Source organism: Melanerpes formicivorus, unplaced genomic scaffold (genome assembly GCF_026170545.1).
Source record: "Melanerpes formicivorus ecotype bairdi unplaced genomic scaffold, bMelFor1.0.p_v2 SCAF_25, whole genome shotgun sequence".
In the NCBI taxonomy this organism is placed as follows: domain Eukaryota; kingdom Metazoa; phylum Chordata; class Aves; order Piciformes; family Picidae; genus Melanerpes; species Melanerpes formicivorus.
In genome coordinates this window covers 211,027-226,817 of record NW_027142377.1, presented here as the reverse complement: position 1 = coordinate 226,817, position 15,791 = coordinate 211,027, and the positions used below count along the sequence as shown (strand labels likewise).

The 15,791-nt window shown below is 54.7% G+C and overlaps 1 protein-coding gene across 2 annotated transcripts in view; it reads right to left on the bottom strand.

Moving 5' to 3' along the window:
* Positions 1 to 45: 45 nt before the first annotated feature.
* Positions 46 to 15,791, bottom strand: part of VPS54 (VPS54 subunit of GARP complex) — a 55,054-nt gene continuing 39,308 nt past the window's right edge. For both annotated transcript variants that reach the window (XM_068153002.1, XM_068153003.1), the window contains 9 exons: positions 15,146 to 15,258; positions 13,809 to 13,872; positions 12,179 to 12,284; positions 9,572 to 9,659; positions 8,043 to 8,164; positions 7,847 to 7,927; positions 5,314 to 5,421; positions 4,046 to 4,140; positions 46 to 709 (listed from right to left, as the gene is read on the bottom strand). In XM_068153002.1, coding sequence (XP_068009103.1) covers positions 604 to 709; positions 4,046 to 4,140; positions 5,314 to 5,421; positions 7,847 to 7,927; positions 8,043 to 8,164; positions 9,572 to 9,659; positions 12,179 to 12,284; positions 13,809 to 13,872; positions 15,146 to 15,258 — 883 coding nt within the window. In that variant the 3' untranslated portion in view covers positions 46 to 603. The remainder of the gene's footprint in view (positions 710 to 4,045; positions 4,141 to 5,313; positions 5,422 to 7,846; positions 7,928 to 8,042; positions 8,165 to 9,571; positions 9,660 to 12,178; positions 12,285 to 13,808; positions 13,873 to 15,145; positions 15,259 to 15,791) is intronic.

The following is a 15,791-nucleotide window of genomic DNA, read 5'->3' as shown; positions in this document are numbered from 1 at the left end:
CAGGGGGAAGAGAGGCCTGCTCCCTAACAAAGCTGAATCCTAACATGCAAGCAATCAAAAGACATTTATTTATATAAAGTTCTGTAAAAAAATAAACTTTGAGAACAGCATCAGTTCGGGGAGGGGCGAGGGGGGAAACCACATTGGCTACAGAGTTCCAGCCACAAGCTCTCGGCTCCCGTACCGGCATTAAATAAGGTGGGACACCAGGGGAGGTTTCATTGCACTAGAAGAAATGCAAAGCATCTTTTTTTTTAATATAAAGATATACAGAGCATCCTAGACAACTACAGCTGTGTTACAGCTATGTGTTCTTTTGGATTTGGTCCAAAGAAACCTGAGTCTGTTTCCAGAGAGAGAGAGAGAGAGAGGGGGAGAGAGGGAGAGGGAGGGAGGGAGCAAACATTGCACGGACAGCTGAGCGCTTGTTTCTTGCCCGAGGACAGCAGGAGGAGCCCTCCCCAGCAGCTTCCTCTGAGCCTCCTTTCCCCAGCCATCAATAGAGGCCTGTCTCGGACTTCAGAATTCACCTCACAGTCGTCAGCGCCACTCAGAAGAAAGTGTGTCTGTTGGCGGAGCCGAGCCGCCGCTCCCAGCGGATCATCACCTCTTCTGCTCCCAGATTTCAGCCATGTTTAGGTCTAAGTTGTTAAGGCCTTTCAGAGCTTGAAGGTTTCCAGTGTAAAAAGCAACATCTGAGGTCACCAGCCTGCAGTGAAACAGGACACCATGAGCAGCTCCCACCGGGAGCGGCTGCACTGCCACAGGCTGCGTAACCCAGCCCCAGGCCTGGGGTTGGTATGGGGAGGCCGAGTTCAGAACTCAGCCCTGTTCTAAGGGCTGCGATTCACAGAAGCACAGAGTGGGCTGGGCTGGAAGGGACCTCCAAAGCTCATCCAGCCCAACCCCCTCTGCAGTCAGCAGGGACATCCTCCACTAGATCAGGTTGTCCAGCCTCACCTTGAATATCTCCAGGGATGGAGCCCCAGCCACCTCCCTGGGGAACCTGCTGCAGTGTTCCAGCAGCCTCCTGGTGCAGAATTTACTGCAGCAGTGCCCACACACACCACTGAGTGGTGTAAAGCCAAGGTACAGGGCGAGGAGCAGGAACAAGCAGCTCAAACGAGCCAGCAGGAAGGAGGCAGCAGGAACTTCTCTTCCTTGCTGGACCCTCAGGCTTTCCCAGAGCTCTGACTCTGCTGCAGCTCAGAATATGAACTACTGCACCATGAACTCCTGTATGTCAGAAGGGGACTGTGAGAGCAGCTCCACAGCAAAGCACCAACGTTGTGAGAGTTTGCAGTTCAAATCCCTCCTAGACTGTGGAACATGTCAGAAGCATGGCCAGCAGCAAGAGGCAAAGCAGGGGAGCTGTGCTTTCATAGGAAAACACTTAGCAGGTTTCACAGGCCTGGGGTTTCACTGTTAGTACAGAAACAGCGTGGTGAAGCGAGGCTCTGGAGTGCATGGTACAAACTAGGTCAGTGGAGGCTGCTGCAACAGCAGCCAAAGGCTGCTTCCCTTCTCCCAGAGTGCCATGGCCTCAAGTCACTGGGAGGGATTGGACTCAGGGCACTGCCACTGCCAGCAGCAGCCCGGAGGTGCTTCTGGCAGTGAGGGTGATTGTGCTGGGACACACCACCAGGATGTCACCAGGAGCACCTGCCCCCATCCTCCTGTCAGAAAGGGATCCTTTTAGACCATTCACAGAATGCCAGACCCTTCCAGAGCTTCACTGCCAAGTTGGCATTTCCAGTGCTGCTGCCAGAATTGGCAGGCATATGGAAGGGATCTCTGGAGATTGAGTCCAACCCCCTGCTAGAGCAGGGTCACCCAGAGCAGATCACACAGGAACACATCCAGGTGGGTCTGGAATGCCTCCAGAGATGGAGACTCCACAGCCTCTCTGGGCAGCCTGCCCCAGTGCTCTGCCACCCTCACAGGGAAGAATTTTTGCCTTCTGTTTACATGAAGCTGCTGCATTCCTGTTTGTGTCCACTGCCCCTTGTCCTGTCCCTGGGCACCACTGAGAAGAGTCTGCCTCCAGCCCTCCTGCCACTCACCCTTTAGCTCTTGATGAGCAGTGATAAGATTCCCCTCAGATCTCCAGACTAAGCAGCCCCAGGGCTCTCAGCCTCTCCTCACAAGGTGGATCTTCCAGTTCCCCCAGCATCTCTGCAGCCACTGTTTGGGCTCTCTCCAGTAGTTCCCTGTCTCTCCTTAGCTGGGGAACCCAAGGCCACAGGCACTAAGAAGCCCCAAAAGAGCAGGAGGAATAGAGCAGAGCAGGAGGAATAGAGCAGAGCAGGAGGAATAGAGCAGAGCAGGAGGAATAGAGCAGAGCAGGAGGAATAGAGCAGAGCAGGAGGAATAGAGCAGAGCAGGAGGAATAGAGCAGAGCAGGAGGAATAGAGCAGAGCAGGAGGAATAGAGCAGAGCAGGAGGAATAGAGCAGAGCAGGAGGAATAGAGCAGAGCAGAGTGTCTGGGAGCACACACACAGGTGTGGATGAATGGCAGGAGGCTGGAGCCAGACTGCTCAGAGAGGCTGTGGAGTCTCCATCTCTGGAGGCATTCCAGACCCACCTGGACATGTTACTCTGTTACTCTGGGTGACCCTGCTCCAGCAGTTGGACTGGATGCTCTCCAGGGGTCCCTTCCAGGTGCACCTGGGGCTATGGCAGCCCCACTCCTCCCCTTAAGTTTGCTGACTTAAAAATGAGGACCTTGGTGAGTGCCACAGCCAGCTGGATGTTACCTTGTGAGCCCACCACAAGCACAGAAAAACCACTTCAGATGAAGTCTTGCACGAGGCCCAACAGGCAGGACCCAAACTCTCCTTGACTCCAGGGCCACTTGGAACATTTACAACCTTCCTGCCCCCCTTCTTCAGCTTTCTTGCACAGGGGCAGGCCAGCTGAATGCCACCCTCACACCACTGCAAAACACCCCCCCTCCAGGCCATCAGGAATGACTATCAAACTCACACCTTCAGGTGACACCACAATTTACAGCAGGTCTGAGCCTGCACAGGTTCCTGCAAGGTGTGGGACTCCAGGCACAACCAGCTCCAGCCTCTCAGGAAAGCTGCCCCTGGCCTGGGTTTGGGTGCTGGAGGCTTGGGCCAAGACAGCAAAGAGGAAAACCCCTGTGAGCACAATCTCTGCTGCAAATCTAGCTCTGCTGTACAAACCACCCCCAGAGCAGCCTGCCCAGTGTGCAGATGAAATCAGAGTCTTCTCCCTCCTCTTGCTTTGCTAGCAGCATGAATCACCAGCCACGCTTCAAGCCTGCTCCATGAATCACACAGTTCCTGGGAACTGAACTGTGGCTCCTGCTGCCACACTGAAGGACACAGTCAGCCCCCCAGCTGGGAAAGCTGCAACAGGCTGCTCCCCTGGGCACTGTGGAAAGCTCAAGGCATGCCCTTTACTGCCAGAAAGCTTCAAATGGCACACATGGAAGCACAGAGGGTGGCTGCATTCTGCAACACAGAAGGCAGAGCCTGCTTACTGAAACCATGGAATCAGAGCGGCTCAGGGTGGCAGGGACCTCAGAAATCATCCACTCCAACCCCCTGCCATGGGCAGGGACACCTCTCAGCCAGACTCAGCTGCTCAAGGACTCATCCAGCCTGGCCTTCTTCATCCCCAGGGAGGAGGCAGCCACAGCCTCCCTAGGCAGGCTCTTCCAGAGTCTCACTGCCCTTACACTGAAGAACTTCTCCCTCAGCTCCAGTCTGACCCTGCTCTACCTCAGCCTCAAACCATTCCCCCTTGGCCTGGCTCCAGACACCCTCAGCAAAAGTCCCTCTGCAGCCTTCCTGCAGGATCCCTTCAGCTATTGCAAGGCAGCTCTAAGGAGCTGCCCTTAGCCTTCTCCTGGAGCCTTCTCCTCTCCAGGCTGAACACCCCCAGCTCCCTCAGCCTGTGCTCACATCAGAGCTGCTCCAGCCCTTGGCTCATCCTTGTGGCCTCCTCTGGCCTCACTCCAACAGTGAAGCTGTAAAATGAAGCAGTAAAAACCCCAAGAGTGCCCAGACATACCCATTCAGAGGTCCTCCATCATTGACCACGTTCAGGTGGGCCAGCTGCCTCTTCAGGTGAAGTTTGTAACTTGTGTTGATTCGTAAAAACAACATCTAGAAGGAAGCACAGGACCAGAATAAGGAACTCTCAGGCTGGGCCTTCCAGCTGATGAAACTCTGGCTCCTGCCAGGCCTTCTGCCTCTGTATTTCTCTGGCCATGCAGACTTTCTAGCCCCCAGGACAGGAGGCCTCAGCTATCTCTTTTGCCTTGCCTTTGGAGGACATGTTCTTTGGAGCATGACTTGTTCCTCCCTGTTGTCTGAAGCATCCAGCAACCAGTATGAAGGTCAGGAGATAACAAATCTTCTCCCTGTACTGGCACCACTCAGCACCATCCTCCCCAGAGAAAGCCTGAGGAGCAGCCTGAAGGGCTCATTCAGTGGAGTGCAAAGGAGAAACCACAGCATCAGGATGCTCTGTGCCTGAGCCCTTAGCTCTGCAGCAACTCACTGCACAGGCACATCTGGCACAACCTGCCTGCATAATGCATTGAGGGACCTCTAGAAGCCACCAAGCTTGAGCAGCATTACAGAAGCATTCCCTCCAACAACTGCACTCAAGCCCCCAGGTGCTGCCATTTGTGCAGAAGGTGCATAATCAGTCTGGAGAAGAGAAGGCTCTGAGGTGACCTAATTGTGGCCTTCCAGTATCTGAAGGGGGCCTACAGGAAGGCTGGGGAAGGACTGCTCAGGATCTCAGGTAGTGATAGGACTAGGGGGAATGGAATGAAGCTGGAGGTGGGGAGATTCAGGCTGGAGGTGAGGAGGAAGTTCTTCCCCATGAGAGTGGTGAAGCCCTGGAATGGGTTGTCCAGGGAGGTGGTTGGGCCCCATCCCTGGAGGTGTTTAAGCCCAGGCTGGATGAGGCTCTGGCCAGGCTGATCTAGTGTGGGGTGTCCCTGCCCATGGCAGGGGGGTTGGAACTAGATGATCCTTGTGGTCCCTTCCAACCCTGACTGATACTGTGATACTCTGATAATCCCCCTCTTCAGACATCAAAACACAGCTCCAACTGCTGGCATCACTCAGCTCTGTGCTGTCCCTGCACACCCCAACACTTGCTGCAGCTCAGGCTGAGCTGGGTGCCTGCTACTGACCCCTTCCCTGCCTGAGTTTCACAGAGGCTCTACAAAAGCTCTTTCCCCCCCCCAGATCAAGCAGAAGTGTCTCCTGTTCCCAGTTCCTTTGCAAGGAAGGGGTCACTTGGATCTCAAACACAACCTTCACCTGGGTTTGCTCTTCAGGCAGGAGATCGTAGATGGCTTCGTGCATCTTTGCCATTTGCTTGCAGATGTTCCTGAAGCAGGCTGATGGAACAGGAGCCTTCACTTCATACTGCAGGGAAAACCACAAGCAGTTACTTTCCTCCACCCCTTTAAGCCAGTCTGTGTGGGAGTCTGCAGGAGCCAGCTGCAGGCCTGCCTTGCTAACGACATCATCAACCAAGGGGCACTCAGCATGACTGCCAGCTCCCAGGGGTGCTGGCCATGGTCTCAGGCAGATGCAGCCCCTTATGAAGAGAGGCTGAGGGACTTGGGGCTGTTTAGCCTGGAGAAGAGAAGAGTGAGGGTGGAGCTCATCACTGCCTGTGAGCACTCCCAGGGTGGGTGTCAGGAGGATGGGGCCAGGCTTTGTTCAGTGATGCCCAGTGACAGGACAAGAGGTAATGGACACAAGCTCAAGCACAGGAAGTTCCATCTCAACACAAGGAGGAACTTCTTTACTGTGAGGGTGGCAGAGCACTGGAGCAGGCTGCACAGAGATGTGGGGGAGCCTCCATCTCTGGAGACATTCCAAACCCACCTGGATACCCTTCTGAGTGACCCTGCTCTGGCAGGGGGGTTGGACTGGAAGATCTCCAGAGGGCCCTTCCCACCCCTGCTACTCTGTGATTCCATGACTCCTATCATGCTGCAGCCCCCACAAATCCACTGCAGGAGTTCCTTGGGAAACAAAGGAGAAGGCATCCCTTTCTAGTGACTGAGATCTTGAGAAGACAGACACTGGCAACCAACAGGTGGCAAGAGATTTACTACACAGGGAGCAAAAGTCTTACCTCCCTACTCTGGATTGGGAATGTGAATTCAGAAGGACTCTGAAATCAAAGCAGCTGCCCAGGAGCAGCAGAGGCAGCTCTCTCCTGTGAGGGTGGCAGAGCACTGGGGCAGGCTGCCCAGAGAGGCTGTGGAGTCTCCATCTCTGGAGGCATTCCAGACCCATCTGGATGTGTTCCTGTGTGACTGACCCTGCTGGAGGAGCCATCTGCTCCTCCCCTCCACAGCAGGTTTCTAGACTGTGTGATGTTGGCCTCAGAGATTCAACAAGGCCAAGGGTTGGGTCCTACACTTGGCCTGGATCAGCAATGCTGTGGCCAGCAGGACCAGAACAGGGATTGTCCTCCTGCACTCAGCACTGGGGAGGCCACACCTGCAGTGCTGGCTGCAGTTCTGGGGCCCTCACTGCAAGAAAAACATTGAGGGGCTGGAGAGGGTCCAGAGAAGGGCAAGGAAGCTGGGGAAGGGTCTGGAGAACAAGGCTGGGGAGGAGCAGCTGAGGGAGCTGGGGGTGTTTAGTGTGGAGAAGAGGAGGCTGAGGGGAGACCTCATTGCTCTCTCCAACTCCCTGAAGGGAGGCTGGAGCCAGGTGGGGGTTGGGCTCTTCTCCCTAGGTACAAGTAAGAGGAGAAGAAATGTCCTCAAGTTTCACCAGAGCAGGTTTAGGTTGAAGATGTAACTTGTCTGTTGTGTCTGTGGGCCCAGCAGGCTCCATCTTGGGGCACTCTCTGTCAGTGCATCCCACCATGAGGTGAGTCAGGAGCAAGTGGAGCTGGCCCAAGAGCAACCTGCTGCACTGATGAGTGTTCCAAAACCTAAACCCACTAAGAGCACTTCATGGAGCAGGCAGCACGCTAACAGCAGCTGCTCAGCACACACCTCTGGACCTCAGGCCTGCAGCCCACTGGGTCCTTCCCCTCCACAAACTCTTCCTCCTCAGCAGTTCTTTTGCTGTTTCCTCAGCTGCAGGAAATTGCAGGCACCCCACTTGGAAAGAGGTGCTGTTAGGAAGAGCAGGAGAACAGGACCTGGCTCAGCCTGACTGCAGACAAGAGCTGTGTGAGTGGATAACACTGCTGGGGGTGGGAGAGCACCAGAGCAGCTGCACCAGCCAAAGCACTTGTCTTACTGCTGAAGGAGTGCACAGGACTGAGGCCATTTCTCTTGGGGGCTGAAGGCAAATGATAGCCACATGGCAAATTGTGGCCTTCCAGTATCTGAAGGGAGCCTACAGAAAGGCTGGGGAGGGACTGATCAAGATGTCAGATAGTGATAGGACTAGGGAGAATGGAATGAAGCTGGAGGTGGGGAGATTCAGGCTGGAGGTGAGGAGGAAGTTCTTCCCCATGAGAGTGGTGAAACCCTGGAATGGGCTGTCCAGGGAGGTGGTTGAGGCCCTGTCCCTGGAGGTGTTTAAGCCCAGGCTGGATGAGGCTGTGGCCAGCCTGATCTAGTGTGGGGTGTCCTTGCCCATGGCAGGGGGGTTGGAACTAGATGATCCTTGTGGTCCCTTCCAACCCTGACTGATACTGTGATACTATGTGAAGACAAAACACATCCACAAGCACAGCACATAGCTGTGTGTTCATGCAGTTCAGGGAAGTCCCAACAAGTCCTGATGAGGCAAGTTTCAGCCTCCACATGAAACCCCTGGTCTGTAGAGGAGGGGCCCTCCAGAGTGCATCCTTCCTGCCATAACCCATTACCTTGGACAATAGTTTGTCAAACAAGCTGTCCATGATGGCAACCAGCTTTGCTGAGATCTCAGCTATGTGGTCATGATAATCCTGCAAGGGAAGAAGAAAGCAGGTTTCACTCACTGGCTGAGGGCACCCCTGCTCCTCACAGCACAGCTGCAAAGCAGAGCTCTGCAAGCTCTTCCAGGGGATGCCCAGGAGTTACCTTTGTGATGTGGTCGAAATGCCTGAGCATGCTGAACTGCTTGGGCTGCAGCCGAGCTTCAAAGTGAGCCCTGATAACAGGAATGTAGTGCACGATTAGCTGCAGGCAACGGGAGGAGAGGGCTGCGCGGCCAGGCCACCAGGGGGAGAGAAAGATCGCTTCATTATTACACAGCAAGAGCTACTTGCTTCTAACATAGCCTTTTAAACCCAGAGGAGGGAAGCCTCTCTCTGTGCCCCGGGGCACCCAGCCAGCCAAGGTGCCAGGCTGGGACCTGGCTGCCCCCAGCCAGCTGCTGGGGCACGGGGAGGGTAAGAGGCTGATTCTGCAAGAGGCTTCCAGTGTCTGCCCTGAGCATGCACACAGACATCAGAAAGATCTCTAAAGACCTGACTGAGCAGCTGCCTCACCTCAGCAGCCACATTCTGAAGGCATCTGAATCTCTCCTGCAGGAGGTGTATGTAAACACCCTGCCCTGCTGGGGCCCAGAGCCTGCTCCTGCCTGTGCTGCCAGCAAGATTCCCAAGACTGAGCTTCTCCTGTGCCCAACAGGAGCTGAGCCAACAGCAGTACCAGTGTGGTCACCAGCCTGGGGAAACCTTCTGGAGCAAAGACCCTGAGCCAGCTTTTCTCTGCTCACTTGTGCCTGTTCCAGCACACAGTCCTTTAGGGGGAAGCCTCTGGAATCCATCCTCCATCCACAGGGAAATGCCAGCTTGAAACATGGGAACTGCATGCTGCAACACCTGCAGCAACTCACCAGCCAAAGGCTCTTTGTTTCAGGGGGCACTGGGATGGAGGCAGGACTGCTGTGCAGCTTGGGCACCTTGCTGTCCCCAGGCAGGTTACCCTGGGGCTGGCAATGCAGCAGAGGAGCAAATGAGAAACTCTGCAGCACAACCCAATGTTTGGGTTCAGCACACAGAGAGTCCAATGTCCCCTGACTGCCCCAAGACACTCAGCCACAGGAGACTGAACTGGATCCAGAACCACCCCCTGAAGGGCTCCATGCACTACCCACACGTGGTCTGGACCAGCAGCAGCTGTCTGTGTGGCCTCACAGGACCCCAGCACAGGCAGGACTGCACAGCTCAGCAGCCAGGGCTTGGGCTGGATTTCTCTGCCCACCTACCTACAGTGGCAAGAGCTTTGCCCTGAGCAGTTCCCAGCATATCAAAGTCACCACTGAGAAAGTCCCTGCCCTTTCCTGCCCTCAAAATACCTTCATGGCAGACCTGCTGGCCCATGTGTTTGATGGCATGGTTCCTTCACCTAACACAGTGAAGCTTCCCATTACAGTGAGCCAGCACAGGAATGGGATGGATTCCAGTGCCTCTCTAGCCCAGAGGATTCACCAGCATCTGTACAGATCTCACAACCCCCAGCCAGCCAGCAAGGTCTGCTCACCCACGGCACCCAGCAGCACACAGAGAGCTGACTGCAAATGTGCAGAAGGTCTGGGTGTGTTTGGGTTGGTTTTGAACAGGCAGCAGCAGGAGCTCTGACATTTTGCAGAGGGAAATCCATACCTAGGTTCTTTGTAGTGATTGTTTTCAAACCAACAACTTGCAGGGCACCAGCTCCGAGCACCAGCTGGCAGCTCCTGGAGTTGAAATACTGTTGAGAAAGGAAAAAGGTGGTGAAGATGCACCCCCAGCCCCCACACCTACCCACCAAGCACCAGCAAGAGAGCTTGGGAGGCTTAGACAGGCACTACTGGCTCAGAAGAATAGTGAAGAGGTGATTTGGAACATGGCTTCACCAAGGGTAGATCCTGCCTGACCAACCTGGTGGCCTTCTCTGAGCAGGTGACAACATCAATAGCTGAGGGGAGAGCAGCTGATGTCGTTTGGCTGGGCCTGAGCAAAGCCTTCAACACTGTCCCACATCACATCCTGGTCTCCAGGCTGGTGACACATGGGTTTGATGGGTGACCACTAGATGGATAAGGAACTGGCTTGATGGCTGCACCCAAAGAGTGGCTGTCAATGGCTCCATGTCCCAGTGGAGGCCAGGGACAAGCAGAGTCCCTCAGGGATCAGTCCAGGGACCAGGCTTGTTCAACATCCTTGTGGGTGCCATGGACAGTGGCATTGAGTGCACCCTCAGCAAGTTTGCTGATGACACCAAGCTGTGTGGTGCAGCAGACAGGCTGGAGGGAAGGGAGGCCATCCAGAGGGACCTGGACAGGCTGGAGAGGTGGGCACAGGCCAACCTCATGAAGTTCAACAAGACCAAGGGCAGGGTCCTGCAGCTGGGTCGAGGCAATCCCAGGCACAAATCCAGGCTGGGCAGGGACTGGCTGGAAAGCAGCCCTGAGGAGAGAGACTTGGGGGTGCTGGGGGAGGAGAAGCTCAACAGGAGCTCTCAGTGTGCACTTGCAGCCCAGAAAGCCAATCAGATCCTGGGCTGCATCAGGAGAAGTGTGGCCAGCAGGGCAAGGGAGATGATCCTCCCCCTCTGCTCAGCTCTGCTGAGACCCCACCTGGAGTACTGCCTCCAGTTCTGGAGCCCCTATTGCAAGAGGGATCTGGAGGTGCTGGAAGGTGTCCAGAGAAGGGCCACAAGGATGATCAGAGGGCTGGAGCACCTCTCCTATGAGGACAGACTGAAGGAGTTGGGGCTGTTCAGTCTGGAGAAGAGAAGGCTCTGAGGTGACCTAATTGTGGCCTTCCAGTATCTGAAGGGGGCCTACAGGAAGGCTGGGGAAGGACTTCTCAGGATGTCAGGTAGTGATAGGACTAGGGGGGATGGAATGAAGCTGGAGGTGGGGAGATTGAGGCTGGAGGTGAGGAGGAAGTTGTTCACCATGAGAGTGGTGAAGCCCTGGAATGTGTTGTCCAGGGAGGTGGTTGAGGCCCTGTCCCTGGAGGTGTTTAAGCCCAGGCTGGATGAGGCTCTGGGCAGCCTGATCTAGTGTGGGGTGTCCCTGCCCATGGCAGGGGAGTTGGAACTAGATGATCCTTGTGGTCCCTTCCAACCCTGACTGATACTATGATACTGTGATGAAGGCCAGTTCCAGAGTCTCCTGTGCTTACTACAGACTGTTCACCAGTGAGACAGAAGGACTTTTACCACCACCCTCAAAACCTGTCCACCTCCACATGAGGAGAAACTTCTCTACAGTGAGGGTGCTGGAGGCCTGGAGCAGGCTGCCCAGAGAAGTTGTGGAATCTCCTTCTCTGGAGGCTTTCAAGACCAGCCTGGCTGTGTTCCTGTGTGCCCTGCCCTGGGTGCCCCTGCCCTGGCAGGGGGGTTGGACTGGATGATCTCTGGAGGTCCCTTCCAGCCCCTACCATTCTGTGCTTCTGTGATTTTCTGACTCAAGGCAGTGTTTCAGCAAAGGGAAGCAGAAGAAGTGCTGTTAAAAACAGCTGCTCAGTGACTGCAGTTCAGGCTCTGATTCCTGCTTCTCTGTGAGACCTTTGGGTGAGGCTCCTCTCAGCATGGAAAATAAAAGCAGCAAGTCAGACTGTGCCCAGCCTTCCTCTGAGAGCTGTGCACAAGGGCAGCTCTGCATTTAGAACTCAACCCCTGACACCTGTGGGTCAAGACTCTGGAGCCTGTATCTATACATCTGGTGTATCAGGTACATGATAGCTGGAGGGCATATTAATGTGTTCCTTGTGTTTCTGTTTCCTTCCATCACCTTGCTCTACACCTGTGTTTTGTCAGCCTTCCCCCTCTCTGCTGAGAAACAAATGAGAGGAGGGTCCTGCTCTTCCATCACCTTCACATTCCACAGCACAAGCTCCATCCCATGCAATTTTTCATGCTTCTACTGACTTGTAAGATCCAAGGGTTTCACTCATTTCCCTCCTGAATGCAGTTACATCCCTGCAGCATCTGGGACCAAGGGCCTTGTTCTTCAGTGGCATTAACCCTACCTCCAGCCTGAAGGACAGGCAGCTCTGGTAAACACAGCTCGATGGGATTTCCAGCACTGCAGGTGAACAAGAGGAAGGACAGCAGCCTTCCCAGAGCTCATTCACACTACAGATGGCATCTCTAATGGCACAGTAATAAAGACAGCCTCCTCTAGCCAATGTCCAGAACTCCTATGAAAGCATGTGAAGCACTACAGAGGGGAAGCCAGGTCCTCCAGAGCCCTGATGAGCTGACACTCGGAGCCCTACCTTCAGCAGATCGGACAGGCGGGTGAGCATGTCAGTGGTGATGGAAGGAATGTTGTCCACACACTGGCAGTACTCCAGGATGATTCTTATCAACAGCAGGACTGTCCTACAAGAGAGCAAACAGCCAAGGATGTCACCTCAGTGCACACAAGATGTTGAAAAACCCACCATAAAAAAAACCCAAGCCTGGGCTGGCCACGGTGGGGGGAAGCTACCTCCTGCTAGAGATGCCAGCCCTAAATGAAGCCAGCAGGAGATCTGAAGTCAAACCCAAGCAGCAGCACATGGAGATGGTTATGAGGAACACCACAAACCAGCATGGCTGTTAGAAAAAGGATCTATGAGAGAAAAATTTCCTAAGCTTCACTGGTTCAACTTCTCAATCTCCAAAAAAGCTGCTGTGGAACTGGAAGCCTCCATGGAGAGGTTAGCAGGGGGGGAAATGGAGCTCTGGAGCTCTTTGTGCTAGGGTGTAATTAGGGTTGGCTTTGAGCAGGTGTTGAAATCCCCAGAAGGAAGGCTACAACCACCAGTGAAAAGGATGGAATGAATGGAGTCACCACCAGAGAAGGAGCTGTGAAGAAACAGCACCACATAGTCAAAGACACCCAACACTTGCAATGGCTGCTGAATTCAGCAGGCACTGGAGGATTTGGATGCTGCTGGGTGCAATGAAGAAGGCTCCACAAAGAGCAGACACAATCCTTTCAGTTCAGGAAAACTAAGGCACGACCAAATGATCTGAACAGATATTCTAACCCTTCAAAGAGTTCACTCTCTCTGCCTTTAGGCTGTGTTTTCATGAAACAACTGGGAAACCCCCTCAGAGGCAAATGAAACCACAAACTTCAGCCCAGCCATTCAGAGGAGCATAAAGCAAATCCAGCTACAGAAGGGCTTGCAGTGCTGCACAGCTATGGGAACTAAAGGGCCGGCATGACCCGGCCCCAGGAAGGCAAAGGGCCAGCAGTGCTGCCCCAGCCCCGGGAGGGCCAAGGGCCAGCTCCCAGGAACTGAAGGGCCAGCGGCGCCGCCCAGCTCCCGGGACCTAAAGGGCCGGCAGCGCTGCCCGGCTCCCGGGACCTAAAGGGCCGGCAACGCTGCCCAGCCCCGGGACCCCAAAGGGCCGGCAGCACTGCCCAGCCCCGGGACCCCAAAGGGCCGGCAGCACTGCCCAGTCCCGGGACCCCAAAGGGCCGGCAGCACTGCCCAGCCCCGGGACCTAAAGGGCCGGCAGCGCTGCCCAGCTCCCGGGACCCCAAAGGGCCGCCGGCACTGCCCAGCTCCCAGGACCTAAAGGGCCGGCAGCCCCGGAAACTGAAGGGCCGGCAGCGCTGCCCAGCTCCCGGGACCCCAAAGGGCCGCCGGCACTGCCCAGCTCCCAGGACCTAAAGGGCCGGCAGCGCTGCCCAGCTCCCGGGACCCGAAGGGCCGGCAGCGCTGCCCAGCTCCCGGGACCCGAAGGGCCGGCGGCGCTGCCCGGCTCCGGGGAACCAAAGGGAAACTGGCCTGTCGCAGTATTAGAAGTTTTTCACTCCAGTAGGATTGCTGAAGCTGTTAGTATTCATCAGAGTTCTGCCCAAAGGTTCTTGCCAAGCAAGCCCCCTGCTAAAAGCAGAGCGTATCTTACCCAACAGTGGCGTATTTCTGTCCTTCAACAACGAGGAATTCAGCTGGTTTTCTTTCTTCAGCAGCTAGGCATTTTAGCAAGGAAGGAGAAAGCAGGAGTTGAACTAAAAGCATGGATCAAAAAGTGCCAGTTTCTACATATTTAGTGCTCACTTTCCAAGGCTTGAACAACACCCCACCCCCACCCCCCAAACTTACCTTTGGAGCACTGCTCTCTTTTACAATGTTGATTACATAGCTGGTCATCTACCATAATTCTTATGGCCCCTACAGTTACTTGCTTATCTGCTGGCACCTTAGCTCACAAATCCTCCAACATCCCACAGTCATTACAGACTTAGAAACTCCAAATACAGCAGGTTGTGAAGAGAAGAAAAGCACCAGGGGTCACTGGGTTTTCCACTACACCTTCTCAAGTGACTTGCTGTGCACATTACTATTTCATCTTCAAACCACCTCTTCCTCAGGCTTCACAGAAGAAGCTCTTCCTAATGCAGCTACAATTGATGCCACCAATTTGCTATCTTCTTGATGGAAGCTGCAAGAGGTTTTCTGGGGGAGTTTCAATATGCCTGTTTTGGTGTCACACTCCCTAACTGGCATGGTTATTGCCTAATGTGGTCTCTGCGTCTTCTTGGGGGAGGGGGGAAGTGGCTCAGGGTTCTCCATGAAGAAATTGTTGCATTTTCCCTTCTCATCTGATGCCATTTTCCTTCCTCTTTCTGCATGTTTTCCTCCTCCTCTAGCTGCTCACACACACTTACCACTGCAGTTCCACAAGACAAGAACATGTTACACATGCCCAGTGTGAACAGGGGGGAGTGGGGCACGAGGAGCAAGCCAGTGACTTGTTTGGGGTCAGGTGAGGTGTCTGTGGCAAGGTAAACAGCTGAACATGCTCGAGGTGTCACAGAGCAGGCTGCCTCTCCTTTGAGCATCTGGCAGACACAACAGTGGGAAGGGGCAAGCTGAGTGGGGCTGAGCATGCACAGGTGCACCCTTCAGTGGTGTGTTGTGGGCAAGGGCTGCGTTGGTGCAAAGACTGCAAAGACTCCACTCTGGGAATGCTGGGATAAAGAGGGAGCTCCCTGCCTGGGCTAGCACTGAAATGGGTTTCTTTAAAAGTAAATCAATGACCTTTAAAGGTCAGCACAAGAAGCTTTGATGCTGAAACAGGGAGGGGAAATAAAAGGAAGGAAGAAAGAAAAGAGGCCTCAACTTTTTCCTGACGCTGCCAGAAAGGGAGCAGACAGCGATCAGGAGGGGCATCCAGCAACACTCAGCAGCAGCATGGGCTGGTGAGAAATGGAGTCAATGGTAGAGTTACAAGACACACACCTGCAGGCTTTTTGTCAGGGAGAGAAATTCTGCCATCTGACACCGAATCCACGAGGTCCTGGAACTCGGCAGGGACTTCAGCTTGCTTCCAGCGCTCGTTGTCCAAGAGCAGGCTAGAGATAAACACAAAAGGGAGGAGGACTCAGAACATGAGCTGCCTTCTCCGGACTCTGCTCCTGCCTGCCGCCCCTGCAATAAAAACCACGCTCATCCAACGACAGCCAGTGCCCCAAAACGTTGTTGTGCTCATCTTCGTGAGGAAGAGGTGCCCAACAAGTGGCAGCCACAAAACAGAAGAGCAGCTCAGGCCTAGTGACCTCCCAGTTTGTTCATTCAGCCTGGCAGAGAACAAAAGACTGCAGAGGCAACGCAGGTCCTGATGAGATCACTGCCACTGAAGAAAGACCCAAATGCTGGTCTGAACCAGCACTGGTGTGGCCAGCAGGACCAGAACAGGGATTGGCCCTTGGACTCACCACTGGGGAGACCACACCTTGAGTGCTGGGTTCAGTTTTGGGGCCCTCACTGCAAGAAGGACATTGAGGGGCTGAAGAGGGTCCAGAGAAGGGCAAGGAAGCTGGGGAAGGGTCTGGAGAACAGGGCTGGGGAGGAGCAGCTGAGGGAGCTGGGGGTGTTTAGTGTGGAG